The sequence below is a fragment of the Rhopalosiphum padi genome, chromosome 1, assembly GCF_020882245.1.
Source record: "Rhopalosiphum padi isolate XX-2018 chromosome 1, ASM2088224v1, whole genome shotgun sequence".
Classification (NCBI taxonomy): domain Eukaryota; kingdom Metazoa; phylum Arthropoda; class Insecta; order Hemiptera; family Aphididae; genus Rhopalosiphum; species Rhopalosiphum padi.
Genome location: NC_083597.1, coordinates 296,799 through 320,348, shown reverse-complemented (window position 1 = coordinate 320,348; position 23,550 = coordinate 296,799). Strand labels below are relative to the sequence as shown.

The window sequence follows — 23,550 nt, the reverse complement described above, 5'->3', positions numbered from 1 at the left end:
AAATTTTGAAAAAAAGATCTTTTATTGCCAAAAAACCTTTTATATATTAAATATAAGAGTAAACTTAAGTAGCTTATAAACTGAAAATCTGTTGAATTTATAGAGCTAGCGAAATAAGTCTAAGAGAGTAAATCTCTGGTTTAAATCTAATTATTAAATTACAAAAAAATAAAATAATAAACAAATAAAATTCTAGTCATTTATTTTGGTCTACCCCGTTTGCTGTAATTTCCCTTCTTTGCTTTCTTGCTGGCTTCTGCTGCTGCTTTTGCTTCCTCAGCCTAAAAATAAAAAATACATTATGTACAGTTATTTATTATATATTAGATGATAAAATTAACAAAATAATTTATAAATTTGGTATACATAAAAAATGTATATTTAGTAAAATAAAAATTATACAATTATATATGTAAACTCTGTCTAATATAAGAGGCAAGAATGACTGCCAGCTGACATCTGGGCATGCCAGTAGTTAACATACTCTGATTGCATTACAGTGAAAACTCTTTACAACGAGAAACTCTATAAAACATAAACATTACATAATAATGGTTGGTTTGCTTTATAACCCATTATTCAATTCATTCTCTATAATGTATAGTCACTCTCAATAAAAAAAACAATATTTTATGTTTCATAACATAATAATTAACCTGTTATCATATTATAAATTATAAAAGTAATCGGCAAAAATGGCGAAATTTCCAAGAACGATTACATTCTTTCATTATCTACTATGAATCTCGTAATAATACCGTTATTATCGATATCGAATACATATATTCATTTTATTATCAATGTAATTTCTAACAAAAATGTTGTTTTTTTTTTAAACCCTCTATTACAAAAACTCTCTTTAACGAAAGAAATCTCTTAATCCCTTCAGATTTGTTACAAAGAGTTTTCACTATATGTTATAATTCCAACAATCATCTAGCTTGCAAAGGTTTTTTTTTGGTTGTAGGCTAACCTAACCTAACCTATTTGAATAAAAGCTAATGACAAAAATCGAAATATTGAGGAGTGTGGCCTAGCTAAATGTATGAAAATCCTAAATGAAACAGAGTATATTATATAGTTAATAGTTAATGAATATTGATTAAGCTACTACTAAAAATAGTTACTGAATACAATAAATATATTTATTATCTGTAACTTTATAATTTACAATCCTGAACATGATTTAAAATATACTTTTAAAAACTTTGTACAGTAAAATCCCGTTACAACAAACTCCAGGGGACCGAATTTTTTTCATTATAACGGGATTTTTCGTTGTATTGATATTTGTTGTAACAGGAATTTACTGTATAAATATTAATGTTTCTATAAATACGTTAAGTCAACTTACTTTACGTTTATTTGGCGTTGAAGAGAATGCAAAAAATGAATCCAACCTGCCTTGAGTTGTACCAGATCGTGCCTTGATTAACTTCTTAGCTCCATTTCTTACTCTATCTTCATTAAATCCTCTATCACCACATAAAAATTTGACTAATCCTTCTTCATCTGGATCCATCCATTTTAACTAATTGTTCATTAAAATGTAAATATAGTTATAACTTTATATTAATGAGTTTTATGGGGAAAAAAAAGAATTTAACATTGGGTGATTCATATGTTAGTAAGATACTCGTAATTTCAAGCTATAATTTTTTTTTTATTACATAATTTTAAGTTAAAAATAATATAAAGTAATATTTTTTACTACAGTGAGTTCCGCTTAATGTGATCACTAGTTTATAGAATTAACCGTTTATTGGAATTAAAATTGAAAATCCCAAACCAGTTCTTATGTTACTAATGTTAAATTAACCTTTTATTAGAATCACCAAGTACCAAATAATTGAATCATTTTTAAAAACAATCTTATCGTTTTAATGATATTTCAAACTTTCACTAAAAAGAAACAAGAATTGTTTTGAAAAAGTTAAAAGGAGCTATACAAAAATATGTCCAAAACAATACTTTTTTCACGTTGTTCCAAAAGTTACAGGTAAAATATGTACATACATTATTATTTATGTATTTTTAAATAATTAAAAATCATGTATAAAATATATTAACTGAATATGGATTGTAATTTCAGGCTAATATGAAAATGAAATTAGTATATTCTCAAGTACAATCAAAAATAGATAGATTCATCACTTTATTTTATTTTAATCTAATTTTAAACATAAGTACATAAATATAAACTCATAAAAAAAAAATTTTATGGAATCAACCAGTTAATAGAATCAAAATGATCTGAACCAATATAATCATTGATCACATTAAGCGGAACTCACTGTATAATTTTTTTTTTTTTTGACATGCATTATTCCTTATTATAAAGCAGAATATTTTTTAAAGTTATTCAATAAATAAAAATTGAATTTTGGACAAGTAGTTTATGAGTATTTAAAGTTTAGATGAGCACAGTCAAGTCGGTATAGAGATACTACACAAAATTTTGGTCTACTATCCCGCTCATCTTAATTTAGATACTTCACTAATTACCTCTTATGTTAACCTTAATCATAAATTCTGCTCATCGTGCCAAGTTGAAAGCTCCGTAATGAACACCTTTAATAGGATTAAAAGAGTTCAAAAACATATCTTACATATGATATTGTCTAAGCTAGACATCCATTGTCCTTCAATCAAATTACATCCTGATATAAGATTTCCTCTATCTCTCAAGTTCTGCTAATAATATTTATATCTCCAGCAGGTAAATTTAACTCTTTAATTCTTTTAGCCATCATAATTTTCAATGTAACATTTTTCTTTACCTGTTCACATGTACCGTTCGATGTGGTAATAATAATTATTTGGCTAACACAAACTATAACCCCACATTTCTGCTTTAACTTGTATATGTCGATTAATTTATGTACATTGTATCAACTTATCGATTTATCATTATATATATTTAACCTCATTTTTTGGGGGGATTTTTCTGTATTTATAAATAAAATAAAATAAAATAAAATAAAATATTACATCTATAGTCTCAGGATCTCTTATCTCTGGTTCAATAAATAACCGTCTAGCTTCCTTAAATGGCCAATTTTCAGGTACTTGATATTTTTTAGTATCTAAATTTTCAATAATGTTTTCTAATGATCTGTATTGCCGCATTAACTCAATAGCTCGTTTTGGTCCAACCCCTTTGATACTGTTACAGTAATCACATCCCAACAGTATACACAGATCTATGAACTAAAAATATAAATATATTATAAACATTTATATTTGAGTTAGCAATAAAAAAAATTATTTTTAACTAAAATTACTTCATCTCTAGACATTTCCATTGTTTCCAACACTGAATCTAATTGAAATTCTTGAATTGGCATTTTTCTGGCTTCGCTGAATGTCATATGACGTAGTAATACTGGAGAACCAAATGTTAAGGCGTCCATATCTTCAGTAGCAGTGGCATACACTTTACCAGCTTTTACCATAGCAGCACACTGCGCTTCAGCCTCACATGGAGCCTATAAAATAAATAAACTCACATTGATATTTAATAACTATAACTGTATTATGACTAAAAGACAGAACATTATTATTTGATTATTATAGAACTCTTTATATTAAAAAGTAAAATATTTTTCAGGTTAGAAGTTTCAAGTTTGTAAAACAATAGATTTGAGAACTAACAACAATATGCTGTCAAACTTTTCAATAAAATGAGGTAATATCAGTGGCGTCGAAGTAAAATCATACATTCTCCCAGATAATAATATAATGTTTGCATGAAACTTTGTGGTGATGGATATCTACCACCCACCCACCCACCAACAATTTTATATGTAGGACAATTGTCCTACATTAACATAGAGTTTGGTGCCACTGGGTAATATAGAAAGTGCAACCAAATAGTCCTCGACTATAAAATTCAGGGGTGTAGCAATATGTAGTAGGTATATGACAAGACATCAAAATTCAAGCCAAGACTTTCTACTTAGTAGTATACAATAGTTTACATACTGAAAAAGTTTACATAATATATCCTTCCAATAGTACTTAGATAGACAAAAAAAAATTACAAGTCATAAAAATAAAGTTTTAGATCGCACATGGTATGATTGTAATTTTTTGACCGTCAAACCTTTCGGGAAGCACAAGACATATTAATAAGGTATATAAATGTGAGACATACTTCCACAAAAGGAACTCCCATTAATTTTAGCAGTTCTTTGCATTCGGTCGTATGAATTGATGTTACTTTTACCAATCGTTTACTGAATTTATCAATTCCAGTAGCATCACCTACAAAACAGTAAGTCAAAATTAGATATATATAATTTAACCCATAACAGTATGCAACAATACCGGCTTCTTCTGCTTTTTCTAATGATTTTTGTGCTTCCTGCCTTCTATCAGCCCGTTTTTCTAATTCTGATGATTTCATTTGAGGTGGCTTACCATCAAATACATATACTGGTTTAATACCATTTTCTAAAAGTCTTATTGTACGATAGAATGTACCCATAATATGACTGGGACAAAAATATACCGATATTTAATTGATTTTATTATATATTATAATGTTTGATATTAATAAATACCTAGTAGTTTCGCCATCAGCGCTTGTCAGTTGTGCTCCCTCACTGCGAACTGCAATCAAAAACTGATAAAGACTCATTGAAGCGTCAATCGCAATTTTTCGGCCTAAAATCAACCATGTATATTATTAAATATAAGATCAATAGCATAATCAAGATTATATTACGTGTATAATATTTAATTATTAATTCAAAAATTTCTATACGTAAAAGAATTATATGAATACTTTATTTTAATATGTTTTTATTTCCAATATTACACAAGCCGATCTATTAAATAATTTTCTTATTTACTTAATTTTAAGTAAAAATTATTCTTAGTTTAGAATCTTTCTCCTCTAACATCCAGCATTTATTTTTTAATTAATATTAAATATTCTTACATTGTTATGTATATTTGTTGATGGAATTAAATATATTATTATTATTATTATAAATAATATTGCGATTACTTTATATTCAAACTGTTTGTTAATTAATATATAATATATAATAACTTACCAAAATGATTTTTAATTTCATTTTCTTTGATGGCATTTGGAGCAATGTCCGCTATAAGTTTCGCTAAACCAGTAATACCCATAACAGATTTTTTTTTATAGAACTAAATTTCACTATTTTTGTGGAAAATGTGGTTATTTTACTAGCATTCAAAGAAGTATTCAAATGACAATATAGGTCTATAGATGAAATACTGAATTAACTATTAAATTCTTAAATCATACATAGAAAATATAACTGAAACTTGTGTGAAAAGTGAAAAAGTCGAAAAATTCGTAACACTCGTAACACAAACACACAATAGTCAGTTGAAGCAGTACACTTGTACACTATTAAAAAAAGTACATAATATAATAGTAAATAAATACAAATTACAGAAATATTTTAGCGGTAAAAATACAAAATCATGATTAGAGATGATCATTTTTTGAGGTTATGTCATGATAAATAGTTTTTATAACCAACATAATATACATACATTGAAAAAAAACCAAGGAAGAAATAATCATTGAAAAAAAAAGAGGGAAACTGACTACTATATCCACGAATTAAAATATACTATAATATATAATATTAAAAATATATATAATATAGTATATTTTAATTCGTGACTAAATCTATAATTCTGCTCTGTATAGCAGCTGTGACAGTGGTGTAACCAGGATTTTTCAGGGGGGGGGGGGCTGATCAATTTTTGTAAAATACAATTTAAAATTAAAAGGAACAAATCTAGTTTAGCGGCCACGCGAATTTTTCGAATTTTTTTTCCTTTTTAACCTATGTATTTTAACGAGTTTTCAACGATGGTATATAAAATTAATTTGCCGAAATCATTAGTTTTGAAATTATACACTAGTTTAATCTAGTTTAGTGGCCACACGAATTTTTCACTTTTTTTCGTAAAAAACGTTTCTACGCATGGTACCTACTTGACAAAGTATATGTTTTTAAAATCGTGTCGGTTACATGTTGACCCTCTAGCAGAGTTTTTCCGGTTGTGTTCCGTAGTATACGACCCTGTCGATGGAGTTAGAAGCGATACTTCTGTTGAGTCTGCAGAGTCGGAATCTGGAACCGGCTCTGAGATCTGGAGACGAATCACAAACAATTTTTTTTTAGTTTTAAAATAAAATATAAAATATAAAATTGGTTTTACTTTTTGACAGTGTGACCTGTATCCTTGTATGGTTTTCAATGTAAAAACAAAAACAAAAAAATATCCCTCGACTTGCTATGCAACAGAACCTCAAGTAAATCACTGGGTAAGTTATGAATATGTCGTATAGTATGTGCAGTGATAACACGTTTTGCTCCTCGGTGCAATCGCTTTGCTCCGCAAATCGAAAATATCCCGTCACGCGCCTGAGTAAAACACCGAAAATCGTGAACTTCGTAAGTCTATAACTTCAAAACTAATGATTTCCGCAAATGTATTTTTATACCATCGTTTTAAACTCGTTGAAATACATAGGTTTCCGAAAAAAAAAATCGAAAAATTCGCGTGGCCGCTAAACTAGACAGTAGACTTATGCCAAGATTTTTGTAGCGATTTTCATACACCATTAAAAATGAAAATAACTTTTTAATTTTCTTGATATTTATGCCACTGAGATATGAGTCTATATATAGTTAATAGTTGTAGGAAATGACTACTCAAATTCAAATTTAACTAGTAAATTACTAAATTAGTCATTGAGTAGATTTCTGAAGTACCTAATGGATGTGTTAAATTTGAATTCAAATATTCAATAATTAATTATTGCTTACGAAAAAATCGATTCTTAATAGAGAAGGACTGTCAATATATAGGTACAGAGCCAGATCTATACTCTGTCCAGCGAGAGAACACGCCGCAAACCGATCAAAATCAGTTTTTCTGCGCATTCACCGTATTCCCCAATGATAGTACCTAGCAATAAGTCATAGGGGAGTCGGACAAAAAGTACACGGAAAAAAAGTCCGACCAGAAAATAATTATACGGAAAAAACGTCGTTATAAAATCTATACAGAAATAGAAGATAAGATAGATAGAAAAATCATGTGTATTAGAAGGTACGGTAATAAAGATAGCACAATTAATCTGTATTATAAGATAAAGTATGAATTCCCCAATATATATCATATTATATAAAATTGATGTTACGATAATGCATAGAAATCCAGTCGTCCACATTCGTAGTTATTCGCATCGAAAATACGATATACTAATCTATGGCATCGAAATATTCACATCAAAATGGAAGAAGTAGTAATTTTTAAAGCCATTTAAGAGTTGGAACGATATAAATGTTAGTTTTAGTTATTTTTTTTATTATTATTAACTAATTATTTGTAGTTTAATCTTTAATGTTTTAAATTAAATAAATATTAAATTATTATTACATCATACAAATCATATATGATATATGATTATATGAACAATAAATCAAACCGGACTTTTTTTTCCGTATAATTATTTTCTGGTCGGACTTTTTACCGTGTACTTTTTCCCGGGATTTAAGTTATAGACCTTATATTGAATATAAGGGACCATTAAGGTCTATGCAATAAGTGAACAAGTTTTGATAGCATGGTGACGCGGGGGGGATGCGCAGAATCGGCGCGTTCTTTCGCGTCTCGCTGGACTACAGACTATAGTACATTTTTTACCCGGGGCAAAGTATAAAATTAGCTCAGTTAGCTCACTCTAATCTCTCTCATATGCCACACTTATATATTTGTATGTACCAGATACCTCTAAATAAAAGAAAAGTATGAGTTTAAAATTTGAAATCTGTGCCCCTCTATAATATGATTAGCGCCCCGGATCGCCACCTCTAGATCTCGTACTGTCATCTATCAGTAAAGGCTGGTAACATTAATATAACTATTATACACATAATGTATTGTTATATAAACTATTTTAGTAATTCATTTTACCTTGAGTAATAATATATACAAATACCTATTGAAATATGAATACTTATATGATAATATGGACAATATGGTATAAAATATAAAATAAATTATAAATACACAATAACAATATAACACATACCTAGGTACCCATTACCTACAAATTACAGTTAATTTACGTGTCTAGAAAATAATTATATAAATATTTGGTTTTGGTAAACAATGAACATTTCAAATATCTATCTAGTTCTAGTATCTACGGATACTTATTTTTGAATAACAATAAATTAAGAAAATAGTTTGTGTACACGTGAATTACCTAGCTTATATTCTATTTCGTCAAGGTTCAGGCGTTTATAAAAAATACATATTTGGAATTACCTACGAATTACGTTAAGATTTTTTTTCAAAACCCGTAATGATAATTTATGAGAAACTTTTTACTAAATTTTCAAATCTAGGATGTTATGAATATTTAAAATGTTATGAATTTTTAACAACTACAAATTAATTTGCAAATTTTCAGGATTTGATTGAATTTTCTTGAAAATTATAATTTTAAACGCTTTTAAAAAAATAAATAAGCGTAACATTTTATGATAATGTGATTATTTTAAAAATGATTATTTTGACGTCACAAACTCACAAAGTTAATGTATTAACTAATATTAATTATATCGAATTAGGTGCGAGAACGAGAACCAAACTTAAAGTTTTACTAGTTTTAGATTTGAGATTTTTTTTAAATAAACATGATATAACAGATAGTAAAAACACAGACTACAACTAATATGTAATAACTAATAATACAAAGAGAAAGGATTAAAGACTATGGATTAGAAAAAACACACATTTTTTGTCGTAAAACCAATACCATCAGTGGCCGGACAGTGGGTCTATTTATCATTCAGTTTATTAGAATCTAAAATTTAACGAAATTATTGTTATTGTGTATTTATGAACTTTTATTTTGTGACATTGATAGATTTTATCTTAGTAGGGATTTTATTATACTATCTATACAGCACAATTGATATTTTGTTTTTAGATATATGATAACTAGGGCCCGGATTTATATGCTCTAAAAACCTCAGAAATATGCACTATAAAATATGCATTTATGCTCTTATTTTATAGAAATATACAATATAAAATAACAATTTTTCGGCATTTTAAATATAAATAAATAAAATTGAATGAAAGTACGCACACTCGGATCATGAAAAACACAAATAATGTATGATTCACTAAAATTTACTCAATAATAGATTACTACTTGTCCTCATAGGTCTCATAAAAGATAAAAAAATGATTTCGACAAATTACACGGACTATAAATATGTTATTTTAATTAAAATAAATAAATAATTATTATGCATTTAAAACCCGTATAAATGCAATAAAAAATCGTAAAATACAGAAATATATACTACAGTCATTACATGTCGAAAAATGCAAAATAAAACTTTATATTTCGGATCTATTGACTCAGTGGCGGCGCCAAAATTTTAGTACTAGGTGGGCCAGGGCTAAGCCCAAGATTTTTTAGGGGGGCAATATGTTAACTTGATATATATAAAAATAAAAGTGATGACAGGCACTTTTGCAAGGGAGGAGTGGTCAAATCACCATTAGGTTATTTCTTTGTCGCGTAAACTTACTAAAACAATAATTTCTAAACATGTATAAATAGTATTTTTCTCTAATAAAACATCTATTGATGTAAACACTGTTTATATACTTAAAAAATTATGTTAATATAATACCTAACCTAACCTACCTAGCTGCTATTTAGTAATTGACTTTTTAAGGTGGGCCTCCCCTGGCGCTGCCACTGTATTGACTACAAATCAAACTTGTAGCTTACCTAGCTATTTTTTGGACTGTTCAGAAAAAACATGCAAATACATATAAATCCGTGGCCTTATGATAACAATCTAGACAAATAGGTATGCAATACATAATAAACAGTAAATAAAACAATGAATTAGAATTTTAATTTGTTTAATTTAAAGAAAAAAGCAAAATACTAAAAAAATGGTAAGAATGGAGAAATTAAAATATCATTTTTAAGTCATTCCTTTCAAAACAATAAAATTAATAAAATTTCAATGAGCAATCAATTCAAATTTAATAATGTAGATGTACATTCAGTATAAACAATTGAACATTATCATTAATATTGAATGATAATTGAACAATTTATAATATTTTGCTTTAAAAAGATTTGATCAATGTGAATTTGGTATACAGATTTTTAGAGACAGAACGTTCAACATTACAAACAATGAAACATTGACAGATGTACAATGTCAAATAATTCTTATTTTACATAATACAATGATTAGATATAAAATAAATATTATGTTTACTGAAAAAAAGTAAAATTACTCATAAACTACAAATAAATTGATACTTGATACAATTTTTACACGACAAATAAATTATATTTATGAAATATTTAATTTTTATATTTAAATATTAATATAGTTAAAATAAACTCAAACAAAAATGAGTAATAAAAGAAAAGCCTTAAAATATTGATTCTGTACTAATTATAAACAAAACAAATATTATAGTATACACTGAGTATAGGAAAGAAGTTTTATATAAAACTAATAATATATTTACTGAACTAAAAAGTAAGCATTTCAAAATATAAATATAATAACCTAATAAGTAATTATTTTCTCTTAACTAAAATGTATTTAAGCTACATTAAACATTAACCATGTGGGTTTTTTGGTGATATTTGAAATGACTTGAGCTTGTAAAAGATTTTAAGCAAATGTCACATTTGAATGGTCTGTGACCAGTATGTGTACGGTAATGAACAACTAGACCACCAGCACTAGAAAATAATTTATCACATACATCACACTTCAATGTTTTTTTATCATTTGAAATCACATGTGATTTTTGGTGATACTTGAAATGACTGGAACTGGTAAATGATTTGAAGCAAACTTCACATTTGAATGGACGATCACCAGTATGCATTCTGTAATGAACTACAAGGCCACCGGAACTGGAGAACAATTTGTTACAAACATCACATTTCAAGGTTTTTTTTGTAATCAACTGTGAATGAGTCTTCTGATGATACTTGCAGTGACTGGAACTAGTAAATGTTTTAAAACACACGTCACACTTAAATGGGCGGTCACCAGTGTGAGAGCGATAGTGAACAGTCAGACCACCAATACTGGAGAACAGTTTGTCACATACATCACATTTTAGCGGTTTTGTATCTTGTAAAAAGTGATGGGTTCTCTGATGGTATAAGATACCATTAGCACAAGAATATTCTTTGTTGCACACATGGCATTTAAATGGTTTATCTCCTGAATGTACACGCATGTGGTAATTGTAATGACTTGAATTTGAAAAAGTTTTATTACATAAATCACATTTGAAAGGTTTGTTACCTGTATGTGTTCTGTAATGGACAGTCAATCCACCAGAACTAGAGAATGACTTTTTGCACACATCACATTTAAACAGTTTGGCTTTGACCTCGGCTTTTTTCAACCCAAACTCATGTAAATGCTTTTTGGTATTTAAATTTTGAACTAGTTCCTTGGGTGTAGAGAATTGGCCATTCAATAATGTGCTACTTCTATGACTGAAATCAAAACTATTCAATAAAATTAGATAATAGTTAAAAAAAACTATAATTTATTTATATCTTACTGCGGAGGTCTGAATAAATCATTTCTATTAAATCGAAATGCCGGACTGATTTCTATTTCACTCTCAAATAGACTACTGTTGAACATTTCTCTATCAAATCTTATAGTTAATCTTGCACTGGAATTTAATTCATAGGCATTAGCTGGTAGACCAAATGTTGGCATATGACTGTAAATAGAACAAGAATATACTTGTGAGTAATTTATTTTTATAAATAATCGTTATTAAAGTATACATATTTTAATCTTCATATATTATAATATCATACCATGATTACCTAATTAAAATGTATAGTAATAAAATAAATTGTTAAAACGTTAAAAATCTAAAATAATACATTTAAAGACTGTAATAAACTTTAATTATAATAGGTATAACACTGAGAAGATTCTAATACTGTATTGTATAAAAATTTGATTAATTTAATCTAAAGTTTAATATTAAAACTTAATGGACCAATCATGGGTCACTAAATCTTATTCAAGAGACTAGTATTTGACTATTGGTTCAATAAATAACAATACCTAATTGATAATAGACAATGTAAATTATTTTCTGACCTCTAAACTTGAAGGACTAAATTTTATTGAAAGATACATAAAAAAAATAAATAGAATACAGGTTCCTACTATTATTAGTTAGTCCCAATTTTTTTACACTGAATACATAATTTTTACCTGATATTATTAATCAGAGAGCCGTGGTTTACAGAACGATCGTGTTTGATATTATCCATGGCATCAACCCGCGTCGTCGACACTGGATGATTGGTTTCCATACTCGCAGTTGACTAATTTAATAACGAGATTTCATTATAAGACTATTTCAAATATAGAACACAAAAACATATTATGCAGCATTGATAGACAAAACAAACTATGTATATACGAATATTGTATATTCCTTAATGATGAATAGTACAACACACGTACACAGTATATATTGAGTATAAAAAATCGGAAAATGGTTACTTGTGGATAAAAAATAATAATTTCATAAAATTAAAAAAATGTTGCCAATGAAGACAGTTTTGAATTTTGTGTAAAATTCGCATAATTTCATGTATAGGTATCATAATCATATCGTATATAAACAATAAAACCGACTCGGCGTATTTTTGATAAGAACCGAGTCGGGCGTTCTGTTGTACCAGCAGTAGTTGTAACTACTAACTTGTAACCATGAATGGTATGAATTGAGATATCTATCTTCTATATTACCTAAATAAAAAATGATAGTGCGTTAGTTAGTACTCGATAATCTTGGAAACCACAAAAGCTATCGAACTTACTGTCGAAGCCATATTCATATATTATGTTCGGTTGGTGCTCCCATTGGTTTTTGTTTTGGTACCTAAGGTACCTCAGAAAAAAAAAATTGTTTTACGGGTAATTCGTTTGCTGAGTCGGTTATTCGTTCAATAGTTCATATAAAATAAACTCAATTTGAAAATGTATAGGTATATTGTTTTTTGGTAATATATCATATGATAGGTATTATAAATCTTATACAATTATCTGTAATCTGTATGTTATTATTATTATTATTGTTTTATGGTACCTAAGATCTATTAGCATATTAATAAATTCACGATCTTAATTAAACATTACTTATAAAGTTATAATAATACATTAATATCTATAAAAAAAATGATAATAGGTAGGCTGGTAGCACGGATATAGATACTAGTATCTATATCCGTGGCTGGTAGGCAGTGGTAGTTGTACATTATGAAACTATGACCATATTGATATTTATCATTTTTAATTTATATTATTTGTTATATTCTGTGGTATAAGTGGTATATCACACTTATAAGTAAGTACCTACCTAGGTTACGAATTCTCAATATTGTATAATACCTATTATAAAAAAAAAAAAAATGCCTTAAGAAAAACATGTGCATCTATCTAATTAATAATTTTATTATAAATCTGTTATTTATTTGAGAAATAAATATCAAATAATGGTTTTTAACTACCTATATTATTAAATTCTAAGTTTATCATTATCAATTAATTTGTAGTAATATAGTATAAAAAGATAAAATGTAAGTACTAAATATAGACTACCTAATAAGCACTAAGCAATATAAGCTATAAATTAGTCAATGGGTTATTAGTTTACTACGTAACTATGAAAAATGTGCAATACGAAAAGTAGGGAAAATAGCTTGGTAGGTGTGATAAGTAGTTAAGTCGTTTGAAATCATAGAAATCCTTGCAAATGGTAGGTAGTAATTAATAACTTGACTATCGTAATTTGTTGTATAGAGTTTAGGAGCGCATTAAAAAGGTAAAAGGAACATACCTATGCCCCGGGGGAAGTTTTTTGGAATTTGACTATACGTATTGACATTATTGATTTATTTTAAGATATTATTATCTATTTTTACAGTTTTACGATATTTACAGAAATATGTTAATATGTTAAAATCACCAGTTTATGTAAAATTAACAAATTATAAGCAGGAACGGATAAATAGTACGAACAATCGGTAACGGGTAATAGTCCACAGAAAAAGTTAAAAAAATGTAGACACGGAAAACGTATTTTTAAATTAGTCGATAGATATGATAAAAATGATATTCCCACATTTATCAGGGGAATATTTAATAAATTATTATTATTAATATTATTAGTAATAATATAGCATTAAAATAAAATATTGACTAGATATATTAATTTTACATTAACTAGTGTTTTTTTTTTAATATATATTATTTTATTTTATTATTATTATTTTTTAGAAATTTATTTTTATCTAAATAAATGCATGCATGCATTTATTTTGTTTAAAATGTTATTTAACTAACTTAACCTTTGATATTTAATTTTAACTTTAGCTTGTGCCTATTTTGTCTTTATCGTCGAATCGGCATCGCCAAAAAGTTTATGTATCACTGAAATGGCAGCGCCGAAAATTCCTAAACTTTAATTTTTCGTATTCAATAATATATTATTAAATTTAAATTTAACACATCCATAACAGTGACCCACTCCTGAGTAACATTTATTATCTTATAAACTTCCTTTTTTATTATATTTATAGTAAAGTTATTACATAAAAGATAATAATTTTAGTAAATTAATAACATATAATTAGGTATACCATATAGGTATATATAATATAGTAACTAGTAAGTACCTATATTTTTTTTTATACTATAACTTTTGTCGAAAACTATTAATTATCATGAAGACAAGTATTTGGTCATTATATTTTCTTCAATTTAAAAACAAATCATTTTAAAATATTTCTAATAGAATTTATTTTTTTTATGAGTTGTGCAAATAATGAAGCTACCGGATGTTGTATAAGGTTATGGATGACATTTGATATGTATGGCAACATCCCAGCTGGCGTTAGGTTTTAAATTCTAAATTATAACAAAAATGAATTTATTAAAACGTAAAAACTACAAAATTATATTTTACAGGCGCCATTGGAATGTACTCAAATAGACTATCAAGTTTATACGTAGTACGTACTACAATTTTTAGCCATTATTGTAGGTTCACAAATTAATTTGAATCTACATTTTTCAGTGGTATACTATGCTGATGAGTGATGTGATATCAGAACTTTTTTTTGTGGGCCATAGACTGTTATTTATTATAATTAGAGATCTAATTATAAGATCTAATAAAGGTAAAATCAATACGAACAAAATTTTAAAATACGCATGAACATTTTTGAAATATCCAAAAAAAATTATTTAAAATTTTGAAAAATTGTAACCTAGACTTAAAATTTACATTTATTAAAATATATTAAATGTTAATAACCTTATAACTTATAAGTTATAACATAACATATTGTAATAAACAATCATATTATATTATCGCATTATCGTATAATTTTGAATTAATTTAAAAAAAAAAAATGATTTACTGGTCATTTTTCATAATAATTAATTTAAAAAAATTGTATTATTTCGGTGCGTTCGGTCCCCTATGGCCTATGCGAACGGGCCCGGGTGCGACCGCCGGTGACCGTATGCTCCATCCCCTCTTTGTTACGCCACTGTTGTTTTTCCTTAGAATATTTTATTAAAATTTTTTTTTTAATTAACTTCAATTTTATGAAATTATTTATCATACATAATATAATATTACTCACTGATAGATAACCAGAGCTTAAATCTGGCGCCTTAGAACACTCGGCCAATCTGACATTAGTGCTGTGAATGTGGATTATATTATTTATTAACCTTAATTATTATGTTATTATTAATTCATTGATATAAATATTATATAATATTATACTATTATGTATTTATGTTGATATAGAAATAATACTATGGTTCATATAGTTTTGAATTTTTTAGCAATGAACGTTAAAAAAATGTGGTAGATATTATATAATATATATAATATTATTTAAATACCTAACTTATATGGTTAATGAGGGTCTGCAATGGCTATGTACTATGTATTTATAGGTACCTTTAAAAACGGTTATTTGCTATCATTTATAACATATCTCTAAAATAAAAGAGATTAGTAATATTAATTAGTAGTATATAGTAGTAGTAGTAGTAGTAGTAGTAGTAGTAGTAGTAGTGCATTGTCCCTGTGCACTTGATGGCACGAGGTCGCGGTGTGAGCTACGGCGTTTACAAATTAATGGTATCGCAAATGATACTATAAGGCAATTGGTAGATAACAATATATAGAGCTGGTGGCAGCAAGAATGGGATGAGGATTCCACCACTGGAGCGTGGACGAAGCGGCTAATATCGGACGTAAGGAGCTGGGCGAGCCGAACACACGGGGTGACGGATTATTACATGACACAGTTCTTGACAGGTCACGGCTACTTCCAAGCATATTTACATAAATTTACGAGGGTGCAAAACCCGTATTGCATGGCATGTGGAGACTCAATATACAACACTGAATACACGCTCTTCAGATGTGGTTGATGGGAGAGCAAATGTGTAGAACTGGTGAACTCAGTTGGCGAGGAAGTCACTCTAGAGTCTATAGTCTCTATTATGCTAAAAATCTGAAACAACTGGGATTCTGCAGAACGGTATATCACGCATTTATATATTGGGCACTAAAGAGAAGGAGGATCAGCAGAGGCAAAGGGACCATCATGGACAGCCATAGCTTGCGGGTCGGATAAATATCAGGGCGCTGCTAAAATTATATTAAATTGTAATTATTGTATTAATAATAACTGTATTTTGTATATACGAAAACCATATTTTGTACCATTTGTACCATATTCTTATTTTTTTTGAATAGCATTGTCTTGTATTGTTTATTAGTAAGGTAGTCGTATTGTATTTGTCGTCACTGTAATAATTATTATGTTAAATTAACGATGGCGGACCGGTGGGAAATCAGAGCATAGGCAGTCCTCCTCCGGTCTGAAGATTCAGATAAAAAAAAAGTAGTAGTAGTAGTATAGGTTGATAGACCCTTTTTGCACAAAATCGTTTTTCGTAAACAATGATGTGAGTATGTGACCCATTCGATACCAATGTACAGCAAATCCCACTTGCCAACCGTTTTTTTCTATAAATGTCGATAAAAAACTGCAGGGTCAATATGCTTGAAAATGTAATACAAAGTTCTTTATAAGTTGCTTATTATTTACTGATTAAAAACTTCGAAAATTTATTTTCACAATTGTATAAACGTTTAGTAAGAATTTTGACAAAATTCATCTAACTTTCGAAAATTTACAAATTATTTTGTAGTTAGGATTTAGGAATTCATAAAAAAAATATATCTATACCAAATATTTGAATATTATTTGTATAAGATTTCACACACATTTTTTTACCTATAATAAAGAGCGTATGTAATTTGCGCCACATAAAACTAAATAAAAGGGCATTATGCGTAATCAATAATCATGTAGGTTATTTAAAAAACATATAAAACCAGTCATAGTAAAATTATATAAATTATAAATAAATGTATTCCAACAATTGAAGTTAAAAGGGTGGCACAGATTATAATATATTTTTTTTTCGTTTTCTGACGTGGCGCAAATTATAAAAATTAATTTTTGAATGTGGCGCAAAATACATGTTATATTTTTATATTTTGGCGTAATTATATAGTACTTAATTATACCTATTGGTGTTGTAAATAATTACAACTAATACAATTGAGGCAAAATATCATCTCCTATAACAAAAATAAAAGTTATAGGAAGGTTACCTGCAGGTGGTATTGGTTCTATCTTAATATCGGCTCTGGTTTTTTTTTTTTTTATCAAAAATGTTTTTTTAATATTTTCATAAGCCTATATTGACGGTTATCAGTTTTATATCGGTAGCATATATCTGAGTATCGGATATCGGTAACAAATGGTATCGGCCCATCCACATTATAATGTAATATAAAATAATAACATATAATATTTATGAATGTATTGATTTTTCAATGATGTGTGTTTTTTATGTGTCAGTGTTTCTCAACCTTTGTACTATATTATATTTCATATTTTATGACACATGATAAAAAACAAGGATAATAGGTATTATTTAAAATGTAATTTAGGTTAGCAATATAAACTTAAAAATAACTTCCAAAACATTTTTACTCATTTTATAAACATTGGACATTTTTCATTTAAAAAAAAAATCTATCGATAAAAATGTTTGAAAATGTAATACATGGTTTCTTATAAGTTGTAAATTCATCAATTAAAATATTGAAAATTTATAATCACAATGTTTTTTTATCAGCGTTTAAATTTAAAAAAATTCGTAAAATATCGAAAAATTTCAAAATATTTTTTAGTTAAAATTTAAGATAAATACAATTTTTTTTTTATATCTTATTAGATTTGAAAATTTACACCTTAATAATAATAATAAAAAAGAAAAGAAAAAAAAGTGGACAAGTGGGTATCGCTCTGCTGTATAGTAGTGATGGAGAGTAGGTCACTATAATGGATGTGTTAAATTTGAATGCAACGACTGATATCATTGTATACGAAAAACGATTCTGAACGGAGATGATTTGTCAGTAAATGGTAATTAGCAGGATATATCATATTATTTATACCTATATTTAAATTGTAATAAATCGTTATTTTACGCAATTTCGTAAAAAATTAAATTTCTTAAGCTCATAAAATTTATTCTTTATCGACGCTAGAATTTTTTTTTACAATTACTTAAAGGAAAACTTATGGATAACCTTATATTGGATTTTTGAACCTTAAGTATAAATCACAAAAATGTTATGAATTTTCAACTTAAAAATTCCTTGCAAATTTTCGCGATTTTGATATATTTCGTAAATATTTGAACTTTAAATGCTTATAAACAAAAATTGTGACTAACGATTTTTGATTTTTTTTTTCTACGATAAGTACAACTTATAATAAACCTTGTATTCAATTTTAAAGATTTTTTGGATAGCCAAATTTTTTTTATCGGCATTTTAAGAAAAAAAACTTAAAAAAGTCAAAAATTTCAATTGTCTATAAGTAGCTTAAAAAAATTTAATCGTAAATAGATAACGCTAATATAAACATTTGGTGAAAAATTCAAGTATTTATAATGATTCGTTTTTGAGTTACAGCAAAATCAAAAAATGGTTATGCGTAAAAATTCCCGTTTTTCCGTAATTTTTTCAGGGTTTTTCGCGACGCTTTTGAAAACTATTGGATATTTTTACTTTTGACCCCCTAAAGTACCAACTAGGTGAATTTTCCTTTTCAAAGAGAGGCTGAAGTCAAAAATCGAAGCATTATTACTACTCCAAAAAGTGATGACAGACACAAAAAAAAAAAAATAATAAAAAAAAAAAAACACACATTGAAAAATCAATACATTCATCATTCCGTTCAGAATCTAAAAAAAATGTTACCGGAGTCTAATAGTCAAATACATTTTTTATGAGTGTTCGAAGTTAAAATTTTAACGACATTGTATACTATTTATATAATTATTTCTCCTTGAACGATTTTTGATATTATTTTCTTGTAATTAAAAAACGAACAATCATAGATTATTGAAATTTTCATTAGATATTTTGATATTGCAATATTTCCGTAGTAAGGTACACATTCTATTATTGGTATTTTGAATTTATTAATATATTACATATTTAATTGTTTTAATAAATTGAACACCTATTTTTAATATTAGTAATTAAATACTTCAATTAATTAGCTAATTACTGTTCAATTTATTTATGTTATATTTACAAAAAAAGCCAAATATCCGAATTCAATTAAATAAAAGTGCAATATACCTCTTATTAGTGAATCGTAATCAATGCATACACAATAAAGTGTAATTTTATTTTATTTCACAAATAACAGCGTGTCATATAAATTAGTGTCTAGACGTAAGCTAATATCTATTCAGTTTTCGTAGTGTATTTGTGAGCAGTGACTAATGATAATTTTTATTGAAACAAGTATATTATTCTATCGTGGAGAATATTGTAGATTCACATTCACACACGGACCAAGGGCACGGGCTGTGTAGATACACCGGTAAGAGATAAATAGGATTTTGATATTTAACGTCACCAGTTGAAAAGACTACCGGAATCTCGTGACTCGTATTATTCAACATGTTGGGTGCAAATGAGATGAGTATAGTCGGGTGAATCTAAAGAATATAATAAGTTTTGCAATATTTTTTTTTTATGTGCGCGTTTACGTGTTTGTAACAACTTATAATTTGTAAGGTTTGCTTTTCAAATAAATAATAATGAATTGTGCTCTTGTGTATGTCGGGTAGGAAAACATGTAGTATTGTATATTTGAATGTAATTACCTATATAAATAAATATATTTAGGCATTTCAATCATTAATCTATAATTGTTAATTTTATAAGTTCTTAATTAAATAAGTTGAATCGAGAAAATGATTTATTTATTATTATTTTAAAAGGCCAGGCCGTTTATATAGATATGAACAATTTCTAATTAATTTAATTAACAACAGGAAGCTTATACAATGTATATTTAAATTAAAATTGGCAAACATGTTGTAAACTATATAAAATAATATAGGTAAACTTTACTGTATTAAAAAATTATTATTAATATAATATTATAACTAAGTCTACTTTTAAATTTATTAAATAATTAAATACCAATAAATTAAAATATTTTTTTATGAATATATTAAGAATAATTTTCTGTTCAAAATTTCTACAAATTATGACTTTTAAATATCTTTTTTTGAAGCTCTCTATGTGATCGAGAACATAATATATTAAAATAATCGAATTAAGTAGGTATATAGTATCACGAACTTATACAAACAATAATATAATTTTTGATAGATTTTTGCGTTATTGGTACTTGATAGTATGTATGGTATCATCGTATCGAACGGCTTGATTTTGGGAAAACTGCGAAATCGATGTATAAAAGTGTGCGGTTATGATGACCGCCGTATAAAACCTAACCATAAATACCATTCTTAATTGTTTGCATTATATACCTATTTCTAACTCAGAAATCAAAACTTTTCAATTCATTCTTTTAAATTTTTTGTAAAACACTTTAACTAACGTATATTTGTTTAAAAGCGCACGTCTTAAAAATATTGAACCTTTTTATTATATTTAAAGTGAAATTAACTATAAAGATAAATATTTCATTTTATTCTAGATGTATTGATTTTATAATGATATGTTTTTTTTTGTGTATGTGTACCTGATAAGTAGTCGATAAAACGCTTCGATTTTCAACTTTGAGCATGGTTTGGATAGCGAATTGGATCTAGTTTGTACTATAAATAGGGCAAAATTAAACAAACGCTAAACTTATCGCTAAAATATTTCGATTCTTTTTGAACTATTTATAGGCATGATGATTTAAAATTTTTTTCCCTAGAATGTCGATTAAATATTATAAATTATTTTGTAGTTTCCAATTTCTTTATATTCAAGATTTGAAAATTTAATATAAGATTCCATATAAGTTGTTTTATAGTTACCGTCTACCGATATAAAATTAATTAAAATATATACAAACAATTTATTTTTATAAGTATTTAAAGTTCAAATTATTACAATATTCCAAAAATTTATGGGTATTTGTTACCTAATTGTTTTCCAGTTTAAAAATTATAAAATGTGCAATTTTTAAAGTTAATACTTGAACATTTAATACAAAGTTCCTCATAAGTACTCCATACGGACATCAAAAGACCTCCTAAAAAGTGTACATTTAAGTATAATTAATTTCTTAGATATTTTTATTTAATATTTGGACGAAATTACATTGCCATAGTTCCATAAAATTACAATACCAAATTAATGAATAACGATATTTATTATTTTGTTATAATTCAAAAGCACTATTAGTGGGGAAATAGTAAATACAACTGTTACTTATATTATTATATTTTATACATGCAATTATATTTGCAAATGCAATGTTTTGGGAAAAAATTAATTCAACCTAATGTTTTAGGTTAGGTTAGAGATGCTCGAGCGCGTGACGCACCCAATCGTCGTATGGTGAACTCAGCCTCACACACGTCTCTTCATACGCGTTGCATCGCGTATTGATCACAGCTGTAAACCAGGTACGTAATTAGGTGCTTATTTTTTGGGGGATGGGGGTGATTAACATTTTTCAGAATAGTTGAAGCTTAAAAAATGTTTTTTTTTATTAATTATTAGTTACTAAAATACGATATTTAAGCCTTAGGGGGAGGGGTTATCGCTAAAAGCGTTTATATTAATTTCTTAATCCCGGAGTAAGCGTTAATTCGATATGACCTTTGTCATATTAATTTTATAATTGTTCTAAGGGTGAGTATATGGTTAGAAGTGGAGTTGCCTTTCATAAAATTATATCGATATTTGCCAATTATTAACATTGTATTTTATAAATCTATATAAAATGATTATTGACAGTACCTTATAAGCGATGTTTAGTAAGGATATGCCACGGTAGATAATTTTCTATTTACCGGGGCCCGTTTTCTTGTATATTGGACATATTATAAATCATAATATAACAGTAGTGTTCTAATCCTTTTCTAGATTTTCTTGTTTCGATTTAACTGAAACAGTTTTATGTAAGTTTTTCAAAAGATCATGTCCTGGAAGTTTGTTAAGCTCCGTGTTAATGTTATCTATTCCTAGCGTTTTAATGTTCTTTAGTGATTTTACTATCTATTAATTTAATCTCTCTAAAAATAGGTTCTGATATTTCTGGTTCCACTGCAGTAACGTACATTTCTACAATAAAATTCATGTTTTTCTTTCGATTTCGAAATTCTATTTTTTGCAACCATTTTTCTAAAATATGTGTTATTTACTATTAACTTTTAAAAAAAAAATTTATAAAAATTACTTAATGATAAATATTTAAAATAAAGTACTTTTTTAATAATTCTGAAAAACTAACACAATATAGCAGAAAAATGGAAATACTTAATGAACATAAATTTTTTTTTTTTTTGGTGTAAATTACAAAGGAATTTAAGTTTTCACCAAATATTTTTATTGATATTTTCTATGTACATGAAACATATGATGTAGTTCTTAAAATATATATTGTCCCTGCTTTTTTAGCTATTTCTTAATATTTTTAAGCTGACATTTTTTTAATTTTTCGATTTTTGTTGATAAAATGTGTGAGTTAAAAATATTTTAAAATATGCCGAAAAGCTTGAAAAAGTAATGCAAGATTTCTCATAATTTTTCATAAAATATTGTAAAAATATTAAAAAATACACAGAAAACATTTTTTTTTTTTAAAGGCATTTGTTCAAATGTTGACAAAATAAAATATTATAAAAGGATATTACAATAACGATTTTAGCTATTTTCTTTTATTTAGAAATAATGGCTTGAAACTATCGAAATTGAATATATTTATTTTTTCCAACGCACAATGATATTTTAAAAATATTTATATAAATTTTAAACTATTCATAGTGT

At 26.9% G+C, this 23,550-nt stretch overlaps 2 protein-coding genes across 5 annotated transcripts; both read right to left on the bottom strand.

The window, feature by feature from the left end:
- Positions 1–3: 3 nt before the first annotated feature.
- Positions 4–6,355, bottom strand: LOC132918461 (flap endonuclease 1). Of its 2 annotated transcripts, XM_060979697.1 has the most exons (9): positions 6,220–6,355; positions 5,993–6,150; positions 4,566–4,668; positions 4,330–4,496; positions 4,157–4,266; positions 3,285–3,488; positions 2,992–3,210; positions 1,355–1,531; positions 4–281 (listed from the first exon to the last, which is right to left on the bottom strand). In XM_060979697.1, the coding sequence occupies exons 3-9, from the start codon at positions 4,640–4,642 to the stop codon at positions 201–203; spliced, it is 1,035 nt and encodes a 344-aa protein (XP_060835680.1). In that variant the 5' UTR covers positions 4,643–4,668; positions 5,993–6,150; positions 6,220–6,355; the 3' UTR covers positions 4–200. The 2 variants fall into 2 exon arrangements, with proteins under 2 accessions (XP_060835680.1, XP_060835679.1); XM_060979696.1 differs by lacking the exons at positions 5,993–6,150; positions 6,220–6,355 and adding an exon at positions 5,064–5,421.
- A 3,579-nt stretch (positions 6,356–9,934) lies between these two features.
- LOC132917664 (zinc finger protein ZFP2-like) lies at positions 9,935–13,215 on the bottom strand. Of its 3 annotated transcripts, XM_060978509.1 has the most exons (5): positions 12,944–13,200; positions 12,330–12,872; positions 11,653–11,820; positions 11,388–11,596; positions 9,935–11,303 (listed from the first exon to the last, which is right to left on the bottom strand). In XM_060978509.1, exons 2-5 carry the CDS (start codon positions 12,428–12,430, stop codon positions 10,678–10,680), a joined length of 1,104 nt encoding a protein of 367 aa, XP_060834492.1. In that variant the 5' UTR covers positions 12,431–12,872; positions 12,944–13,200; the 3' UTR covers positions 9,935–10,677. The 3 variants fall into 3 exon arrangements, with proteins under 3 accessions (XP_060834492.1, XP_060834491.1, XP_060834490.1); XM_060978508.1 differs by having other exon boundaries at positions 9,935–11,584; positions 12,944–13,215; XM_060978507.1 differs by having other exon boundaries at positions 9,935–11,596; positions 12,944–13,202.
- Positions 13,216–23,550: the final 10,335 nt, after the last annotated feature.

Coding starts and splice junctions, on each gene's coding strand:
- LOC132917664 (XM_060978507.1), bottom strand. CDS start 12,430: ATGGAAACCAATCATCCAGTGTCGACGACGCGGGTTGATGCCATGGAT. Junction 11,821..12,329: donor TCTCTGATTAATAATATCAG/GTAAAAATTATG, acceptor TTCTATTTACAG/TCATATGCCAACATTTGGTC. Junction 11,597..11,652: donor GATTTATTCAGACCTCCGCA/GTAAGATATAAA, acceptor TTTATTGAATAG/TTTTGATTTCAGTCATAGAA.
- LOC132918461 (XM_060979696.1), bottom strand. CDS start 5,145: ATGGGTATTACTGGTTTAGCGAAACTTATAGCGGACATTGCTCCAAAT. Junction 4,267..4,329: donor AGAAAAAGCAGAAGAAGCCG/GTATTGTTGCAT, acceptor ACTGTTTTGTAG/GTGATGCTACTGGAATTGAT. Junction 282..1,354: donor CAACGCCAAATAAACGTAAA/GTAAGTTGACTT, acceptor TTTTATTTTTAG/GCTGAGGAAGCAAAAGCAGC.